A 10,695-nucleotide genomic window follows, 5' to 3' on the forward strand; every position below is an offset into this window, starting at 1 on the left:
ATGTGTACAATGAAATATACTGCTGTATTTGTAATGTTGTGGGCCTATATTTCTGCTGGAGGTCCTGGACATCTTGTTTAGATACATGGCATCTTTGATTCTATCAAATGCCAACAGATAAAACATCACAAAGTGACTGACTCCGTTAGAAAACTTATAATGGGCCATGTTTGGATCTTCCAGGACAATAATCTAAAAACAAACCTTAAAAACAACACAAAAATGGTTCACTGAGCACAAAACCAAGCTTCTGCTATGGCCAGTCCAGTCCTCTGACCTGAACCCTATAGAAAGTGAGCGTGGTGAACTGAAGAGCAGAAGCACCAGCATGGAGCTGGGAATCTGAAGGGTCTGGAGAGATTCTGGAAGAAGGAATTGTCTCTGATCTCTTGTCAGGTGCTCTCTAACCTCATCAGGCATTATAGGAGAAAACTCAGAGCAGTTATTATGCCAAATGAAGGTTTCAAAAAGCATTGAATAAAAGGGTGCCGTTAATTGTGTCCAATGTGTATTAGAGTAAAACATTTATGTCATAATGATACATTTTAAATTCTTATTCTCCAATGAAAGGTTAGATATTTGTGAATTTTTTAAATAAAAGATCAAAATGATTAACAATGCAGATTTATTTTGACAGCCTTCTTTGATCATATTTACCAAGGGTGCCAATAATTCTGACCATATATATATGTACTTGAATAGAAAACAGGATGACTTTGAATAGCATCATTGTAAAATTGTGAGGAAGAACTGAGCAAGTCTTGCACATGTATTTCCTGGTCTGATAGTGACTTCCTGCTTAAACAGGAAGTAATGGATACCAAAAAAAAGGTAGAAATGTATGTATGTGAAAGGATAATGTATGTGTGTGACAGTAGAAATGCATGTATGTGAAAGGAGAATGTATGTGTGAGAGTACTAATGTATGTATGTGAAAGGAGAATGTATGTGTGTGAGAGAGAGTAGAAATGTATGTATGTGAAAGGAGAATGTAAGTGTGTGAAAGCAAAAATATATGTATGTGAAAGGAGAATGTATGTGTGTGAGAGAGTAGAAATGTTTGCATGTGTAAGGAGAATGTAATTGTGTGAATATATATATATATATATATATATACACATATACATACATATATATGTATATACATATATATATGTATATGTATATACATATACATATATATACATATATATATAATGTATGTATATGTATATATATATATATATATATATAGAAAGGATAATGTATGTGTGTGACAGTAGAAATGCATGTATGTGAAAGGAGAATGTATGTGTGAGAGTACTAATGTATGTATGTGAAAGGAGAATGTATGTGTGTGAGAGAGAGTAGAAATGTATGTATGTGAAAGGATAATGTATGTGTGAGTTCATCAAAGTTGTCCTAAGCCAAGAACACATTTTGGTTGTTGGTTTTAGGACAACTTTGATGAAAGGTTTTGATCCACTTCAAATGTTGACTAGTGTATAATATATAATATAATATAATATAATTAGAGCTGTGAATCTTTGGGTATACAGCGAATCGTTTCAATTCACGATTTATAGGTTTTCGATTCGATTCAAAAACGATTTTTGCAAATTCAGAACGATTCAATTCGATTCGATTCACAAATAAATTTGATTTGTTTCGATTAACAATTTGATTCTGCATTCTTTAAGTGCATTCACAGGATTATTTAAATGCTTCCCCACTGAGCAAGTCTTGCACATGTATTTCCTGGTCTGATAGTGACTTCCTGCTTAAACAGGAAGTAATGGATACCAAAAAAAAGGTAGAAATGTATGTATGTGAAAGGATAATGTATGTGTGTGACAGTAGAAATGCATGTATGTGAAAGGAGAATGTATGTGTGAGAGTACTAATGTATGTATGTGAAAGGAGAATGTATGTGTGTGAGAGAGAGTAGAAATGTATGTATGTGAAAGGATAATGTATCATAGGTTACCAAAAAAACAAACACTTTTGTGCATTGTTGGATGCTAGTTTAATGATGCTATAGCATGACATGGCATATGTAGAAATGTATGTAAGCCAAGAGCTTTAAAAGTATTATGTATAGGCTAACATTTTGTTACACCAGGGGCGTGTCCATCATTTCAGAAGTTACAGAAATGTCAAATACAATAATTTTATGTATATATGTATTATTATTATTACAAGGGATTCTTTTCTTATCTCTTACTTTGAATTTGCTATAAGAAATCAAATACACTGCTGGACAATAATCAATCATTTGTAATCTATATTTTTTTCCTAATGGCAATTTTATGATTGTTTTATATACTACAAACAATCAATTTTCTGCACAGAATAAGGTAGAAAATATATGTCATAGTTTCTGTACTGTAATAAATGATATGTCAATTAACACGGCATCATTCATAAATTTTATTAATTTATTGTGTTTATTGTCTTAACCTTTCATCAGTTCATTCTGCTTTTTATTCAGATTAGCTGCAGATATAGCCTGGCACGTCTCAAGTTCTATAAGCGCGAGATCACTTCTCTTTCAGTGCGAAAAACTTCTTTATCTCATTTTCTTAAAATATAATGATATAGTATTTAACTTTTCCTCTCCATCGGCGAATGATGATTCTGAAAGAAAACGTGCCGATGTCTGTTTGCTATAGCAACGAATGCTACTTTCATGCATCTGATTAACAGATAAACCTTGCGCTCTTATTTCAAGTTTGTTGTTAATGCTGTGGTTATTTTAACAGTTTCCTTCGTACATTCGGTTGAAGGACATTGTTAAAACACGTGTCATTCAGTGGAACTGTGCGTATGCTTTAGACACTTAAATTTTTGCTCCATCCATGCAATAAATGTGCAGCCTTCGACTACTCAGGTAATGACGTCGGCATGACCGAGAGCCATTGAAAAACTAAAACTACTTCACTTTAGCATTACAGGCCACGAGTATTAAGGAGAGATCACACATCAGCTGCTCAAAAAATGTGTCAGTGAGACGAACGGAGTGCGAGCGCAATCCTGTGACAGTCACAGGCGGTAAATAGTGTAGCGCGTGAAGGAGAGATGCGAGGGCACGAACACTGTTCAAGGTCTCCATTAATTTGTGCTTGTAGTAATTTAATGTGTATATATTTTGAAAGCATTGAATCGCTATAGAAATCGCGATTCATTCGATTCTTAGCGTTTTATATCGATTACTGTCCGAAATCGACGATTCACGATTCAAAAATCCATGTTTCAAGATCGATGCATATGCATCATCAGGGTTTGTAATCGATGCATCGAGAAAACTAGAAATCATTGCACCCTTAAATATAACATATAATAGCATACAAGTTTGGAATGACATGAAAAATTGTTAATTTTGGGGTAAACTATTGCTTTCATCACAGATCTCCTTGACTTCAGCAGACATTACCTGTAGATAAAGATAAAAGTGAGAGTAGTATGTAGGATCTGTCTCACAACAGACCCACCTACATGATGGAGACACACACATCAAACCAGCACATTCCATGGAAGGTTGTTGAGGTTCGTTTCTCCAGCCATCTGTAGTCGTAAAACTCATGCTATGCATGACTAGATGTCAAAAGGACAGCGCTCTCGGGGGAAAACATCTCAAAAGCTATTTGAAATGGCCCGGTTAAGCGATTGACTGGGCTGAACTAATGCTCGTCCAAGGAGAACGTACAGAAAGAGCGTGCAAGAGAGAAAGCGAGAGTGTGCGGTGGCTGGAGTGCATGGGGAAATTTCCATAATAGAATTAAATCCACAGGGAGAGGAATGAGTTCATCATATAAAGGCATGTACAGACTTCCCATTTTGTCTGGTACCTGTGCGGGCGATGAGCCTTTTCCTGAAGGAGGGCTGTAATCTGTCCTTGACCCACTTGGAAACAGACGAGATCTTGAAGCTCTTGATCTTTGGGATGCTACAAGACTCTTTCATGCATTAAATCTCCATCCATTCTTCCTCACTGTAGCTTCTGAAAATGTAAATGATTTCTATTAGATGTGAATAATTAAAAGGACTAAAGCATGAATTAATGACTGGGATGCTTCAGAACTCTGTTCTGGTGGACCAGTCAAGACGTCTCGAGAGAGTTCTGTAGTACATTGTAATACATAAAAAGGTTCTGTAAAATTATAATACTTTAAAATTAGGGCTGTCAATTTAACATGTTAATTTAGTGTGTTTAATTAGTGAGTTCTGTTCTATGAACACATTTTATGAAGAAATACATCTTTCTCAGCTGGTGAAACTGTATCTGTCTTCTGTTCAATTTTAGTTTTAGTTACTACTTTATTTCAAGTAACAAATCCTTTTTATGATTTGAGTTTTAGTTAACTATAATAACCCTGGAGGGGGCAATGTTATGAAAAGGTGGTACTTGGATGTTCTGATTTTGTTTTAAGGTGATACTTGGCCTGAAAAGTTTAAAAACTGTAGGATTAGACTCTAAGATAGTATGCTGGCTTCTTTTGATGCAGTACTTCCAAAGTTAGAAGAGCATATCTCGCCTGCCATAGATGGTGGAATAGAAAACAAACCGCTTTTATGTCTTAGTGATTCACACTGACAAAGAGCATAGGTGAAAAGCACTGTGGGTAAAGGATATCCCTCAGGGTTTTGTGAACAACTAAGTCCACGCATCCATAATGCATGAAGACTAAACTGCGTGGTGGATGGGAAACAGTCTTGCATGGGAAATATGTTGCTGAATGCAGCGATAAGCATTTTTGAGAACCCAATTAAAAGTTATTTCTGTTAAATTCACAGCAGACATGAATGTGTGCATTGTCTTCTGGAGGTTTTCTGATCTGTTTTATATGTGCATAAATTAACCACGCTATTGAGTCAATAGGACTAGCTATTTAATTGTTTAGTAAATATCTTTTGTTTTTGTTTTTCTTTTATAAGTCGCTTTGGATAAAAGTGTCTGCTAAATGCATAAATGTAAATGATTAATCTTGCGGTTTTAACTACAGTATACATTTTGCTATTCATTTTACTACACTTATGTTTTAATTATTACTTTGAATAATGTAAAGTAATAATTTTAATTAATTGTAAAATTATATACATTTTTAATTTATTAATAAAATATTTAATTATTGTTCAAAAGTTTGGGTTCAGTTACATTTTTAATGTTTTTTAAAGATTCTCTTTTATGCTCACCAAGGCTGCATTTATTTGATCAAAAATACAGGAAATATAGTAATATTTTTACAATTTAAAATAACCGTTTTCTATTTGAATATATTTTAAAATGTGATGTTTAATGCTTTATCTTAGGTAAAGCGTTTCACAACTCATTGTCATATTTCTAGTCCCGTGTCCGTTTCAGAAATCTTAAAAGAGATTACTATACAGCCTAAATATTGCATTAATATATATATATATATATATATATATATATATATATATATATATATATATATATATAGTTTATTTATTTTGTAGTAGATACTATAGTTTAGTCTAAGGTCTTTTGAGTGTTCAATGGCATACGTACCTAAAGATTCATGAATGCTATTAGCACAAACTAATATAGCCATTATTCATTTTGATAGGCATCAACCATGAAGTCTTTATTTTACCAGTCACCTTGACATTTTCCACATCCCGGGTCTTGATACTCAGTCATAGTGGTTTTAAAGTATATAGGAAGTTGTAATTGTGATTAATGATGATTAGTGATTCATTTTGTAATTGTCTTGTCTCTTAATTGTCCATCTCTTTTGTCAGGATTCATTGGGCAGGCACAGAGACGGCTACCCAATGGTGTGGATACATTGATGGGGCAATTCAGGCCGGTCAGCGGACGGCTATGGAGGTCCTGGCTCAGATGTTCCCTTCTTCTCTGTCCAGGGAGGAACTGGAAGCAGTGCGAGCTTCCCTGAAACACAGTGACCCAAGAAAGGGTTCAAAGTGCAAGTCGTCCAAGTGTTATTATCTCTTCGGTGTGGTAATGACAGCAGCTGCTCTGGTGACGGCCTACCTGTTGGCCAAACCAGAATTGGGATTTCAATGGATTTAGCCAGTGTACCTTAAAATACACAACTAAAATAACAGTAATTTACAGATTCAGGTCAACTTGACCTATTTTACTTACGTAACATGTATTTACTTACAACGCATTTCTCAATGAAACAGCATTTTCAAAGAAAAAACAGAGTGGGATTTGATTGGATAATGGAAAGTTGCATACCAGAATAGAGCCAGATGGTTGGTGGGAAGGTGTTAAGAAATAAGAGGGCTTGGAGATGTCAGCCAAAAAGGAAAGAAGCATTTCAGATGCACAGCAAGTTTGTGCAGAAAGTTTACCCAGACATTTTTTTAACTCGTGCATGCAAAGTAAATGTGAATTAATAAAGTAAAATCCGTCCGTCGTTGAGTTTAAGTATCAGTATTCTAAAATCAAGCATCATTACAGTATAATCACTTCTTGTGTCTTTTACTTAATAATGAAGCTGACTTGGGAAATTTCCATATTTGATTTTCTAATTTGCTTTTGGTGCCTCATATAATTGTAACTAAATGTTATGTGACGTGAATATGAAACATCAAAGCAGAGAAGTGAAGCAAACACACAATGAGCTACGTGAAGTTTTTTTGTCAAGCACAAGTGCCACTCTTCCTTTCAACTCCATGTGAATCTCTGTTGTTTTTAGGAAAATGTAACATGTTGGACGCTGAAGTTTGTCAAAGCCTCTTTGAACATGTCAAATTAGTTTAATGGCTCTCGTTATGCCACATCGTTTTAGTTAATAACAATAATATGGTCAGTAAAAATGTGTTAAAACTATAATAAGCCAAACTGCAACCAGACAGTTTAAAAAAAATTATAAACATTAAATGCTAACATATACAATATTCCAGAAACAACATCATTATACAATATCATCATTAACAAGTAACAAATATTCACTGTATACTTGCCTACTATATTACTTACATTATTACATTAGGTGGTACTGCATGTTATTTACAGACTGCTTATTGTTAATTGTTGTGTTTATGTTCACCTGTGTTTGTTAACTTTGTCGCAAATTATAAGCTGCAGCTAATATAACATTTATGCAGTCGCATTTTGTGACAATATGTTTAGAAAAGCACTACGTTAGCCAGTGAATATATTTCTAATCTGTTATTGATGCTAAATCATAGAGCACAATATTGATTTATATGTAATTGCACAATAAAGCACTTAATCCATATTGTGTTTTTGATTTTTACTTCTTTTTCTAAAAAAAACAACAACAACAACAGTGATAATAGCTTGCAGTGTAATTTTTTTCTTATACTTTCATCAGCGGTATGTTTAAAATAAAATCATGAATCATGCCTCATCTTCATTATCTTTAACAAAATCGAAAAACTGTTGACAAAGATTCTCGTAAGTAATCTTGTTGACTTACTGAACAATAATTAAGATCTATTAACAATGCCCATTTTACTTCTGTAATGTGACGTTTTTCTGAGTGAAACAAAACATTTGTTTAACCGCCCTGAATTGAGACCGTTTAATTCACAGTGCTTCATAGGAGAGGGCGGAGCTTTTATTACGATTCGCTGATTGGTGGAGATTTTTGGAGAATCATGGGTAATGCAGTTTTTCAGCAAGAATTCCACTGTTAAAGACAATTTAAAAAAAAGGTTGAGTGGGCTGACGGCTTCAACAAAAACATCGATTAACAACCTCGTAGCTTTCAATAGGTCTGTCTTTAACAATTTAGAAGATATCTTTAAAAAAAAAATAAAAAAAATGAATGGGATTTTCAATTCCAGAACCTGACTGTTGTGCTCTATAGAGCCAGATGGTTAAAATAAAAGAAGTGTTTAATATGAGCAGCAACTTAAACGGTTGACTTTAAGCACAAATCATTTAAAATCAACTTAAACCGGAACATCAGTCATATTATCTTATTATATTGTGAAATTTCCATATTTGATCTTCTAAGCTGCTTTCGGTGCCCCGCCATATAATTACGATGTTCTTATGTGAAGGGAATACGAAACATCAAAGCACAGAACTGAAGCAAACACACCGTGAGCTATAAAAGTTATTGTCATGCACAGTAAGTGCTCTCACTGTCAACCCCATGGGAATGTCAATTGGTTTCAGTGCTTTAGTAGAAGCACGCTAGACACGCAACAAGTTTGTCAAGGCCTCTTTTAACGTGTGTAATTGCTCTTGTTGCACGCAGACAGAAAAAGAAAGGAAAGCGAGGGGTTTAAATATAGACAAAGCCAGATCTGGAAGAAACTTCGAGCAAATCTTGCCACTGCGATTTTGAAATAAACTCATCCGTACAGCACAGCAGATCAAACACTCACGGACACACGTGTGGCCGCCCACACATGCACGGCAGACACGTCTCGAGGAGTGTGAGAGATGGATGAGCCATTCATACCGCACAAACGTCCCTGTGAAAGTGATTTAATCGCTAGTGCTTGATTACACGGATGATAGAAAAAGCTCAAGCTCAGATGCTCTCCAAGGAGCGATTTAACTCCTCCGGCGGCCCCTAACCGAGCATTATTTGTCTTCGTTATAGCCGCCTCGCGGGGGATCAACTCTTCATTTTCCCTGCTTGCACGCCCACCACGTCAAGATCAATCCCTAGCCTGACCGACATGTTTTTGTAAGCGTCCAATTTATGGGCTCCAGTGGTGGCGAGATGACACAGCCGGCACTTCCTCCACTCGCTCTGGCCAGAAGCCACGGGAAAGATGAGTCTCTTAATTGTGAATCTGATTTTCCATTCCATTTGCTAGATTACCTCCACGTCCGGCCACAAGTATTCATTTAGAGCCACTCCGCCGTGTGGATTGGCTATTATTTTGGACGTCCCTTAAGCAGCTGCGTGCGTCTCAAAGGATCCACCGCCTAAATATTGCATAATGTAACAACTTGTCCAGGGCTTTGGCAGATCGCCTGCATCGGTTTGCAGTTTGAAGATGTCTGATTCAAAGCAATGCACCAACTTCAGATTAGGTGTGCCCTTGCCAAGACGGAAGGCGGCCCCTGAGGAGAATCGCAGGGTCCTTTGGGCTCTTCTTTTGGGATATGACGTGTTGCACCACACGGCGGTTTGTAATATTCATGACAGACTTATGAATGTCTGGGGGGGGTAAACTCGAGTGTGCACGCAAGAGCCATCACAGACACTTTCTGACGTGCGAGAAAAAACGAGTCAATCACCTACAGTGATGTATGATGTTTTTGTTGCTTTCGTTGCATTTTAGATTTTAATGCAATGTAATGAAAAATGTATTAAAAATATTTATATTCAACCTGTAAATTGATGTTCCATCAATAAAGATTTGGTAGTTTGAATGTAAATATTTTAAATTATTGCATAAAGGCCTATTGTCACATTCCATACCATCCAATATTTTTAGAAAGTTCAAAGCACTCAGGACTCTTCAAATAACTTCATATTTCATTGTGATGCAAAAGACCCATAGAAAAGACAGCTCACAAAGCTGGTTTTCAAAAGAGAGCCTATATGCATATTCTTTTCTTGACTAGCCTTGCTAACCCTCTTCCACTGACAAGGAGCCGATGGCCGATCTGGAAACGCTCCATGCATTTTCACAGCTGAAAGAAGCAGCAGCGCCTAAAAAGTCTTGCAGCAGGAATCCATAAAGTGAGGACACAAAGTTGTCAAAGAACCCAACTTAGCAAGACTGATCCAAAAGAACAGTTGACTGGACAAAACTAGATAGACTGTGTATATACAGTATAAACGCCTGATGCAGCATGTTCAGTTGAAGGACGTCTGATTTCTAAACACTACTGTTTAGAATTTTGGGGTGGGAAAGATTAAATGTTTTAGAAATACATTTCTTATGCTCACCCAAGATTGCATTTGATTAAAAACACTGTAAATACAGTAATATGAAATATTATTACAATTTAAAACTAGATGAGTAAAGTTCGCAAACAAACTTTGAAGTTGGCTTGAAAAAGCCTTGACTGAAATTTTGAAGCAGTTTTAAAAACTTGAAGTTCAAAAGTGTAGATAGATTTGAAGAGTTTGGTTCCAAAACGCTATAAATCCATTTAGATTAATTTGAGTAAAAATGCATTTTCTTTACCAAGAAAGTGGCAAGATGAAAACCACTATTTTCTGTTTCAAACGTTCACATAGCATCATTAGGTTATAATAACATTAAAAAAATCTAATTCAAATTTTGATTTTGAAAGATTTATTATAAAATTGTATGTTTTTTCCCCCAAAATGCAATAAATCCATGACACTTTTTTTTTTTTTCAAAATGCAATAAATCCATTGAATCAATAGAAAAGTTTTTTTTTTTTCATATTGAAACTGTTGAAAATACACAACAAAGTAAGATGATCCACATATGACAGCCTCTGAACTTGGTCAATACTAATCTTATATGCAGGCACTTCACTAAAAATACATTCAATCAGTCATAGCTCCAAAAATGAATTAAACGGGTCATCTTGTTAATGCTATAAATTAATTACAACAATAAAAGAAAATTTCATCATGAACAAGAACATGAACAACAATATCACATTAGACCCAAAAAAATTTCAAAATTACATTTCCCTTACATTCAACTTCCAAAAGTGCATTCATCTTTGCAATGAATGCCATGCATTCATCTTTTACATTCATTTAGTTGACTAGTGCTATACGCTGTATTAACAAAAACATTAAT

General features: G+C 35.2%; 1 protein-coding gene across 1 annotated transcript in view; it reads left to right on the forward strand.

Annotated features, from left to right (window-relative positions):
- LOC107553718 (probable flavin-containing monoamine oxidase A) overlaps positions 1-7,232 on the forward strand; it is a 48,322-nt gene extending 41,090 nt beyond the window's left edge. Inside the window, exon 12 of the mRNA XM_016236033.1 lies at positions 5,743-7,232. Coding sequence (XP_016091519.1) covers positions 5,743-6,034 — 292 coding nt within the window. The 3' untranslated portion in view covers positions 6,035-7,232. The remainder of the gene's footprint in view (positions 1-5,742) is intronic.
- The last annotated feature ends 3,463 nt before the right edge of the window (positions 7,233-10,695 follow it).

The sequence above is a fragment of the Sinocyclocheilus grahami genome, unplaced genomic scaffold (assembly GCF_001515645.1).
Source record: "Sinocyclocheilus grahami isolate Dianchi unplaced genomic scaffold, SAMN03320097.WGS_v1.1 scaffold478.1, whole genome shotgun sequence".
Taxonomy (NCBI): Eukaryota; Metazoa; Chordata; class Actinopteri; order Cypriniformes; family Cyprinidae; genus Sinocyclocheilus; species Sinocyclocheilus grahami.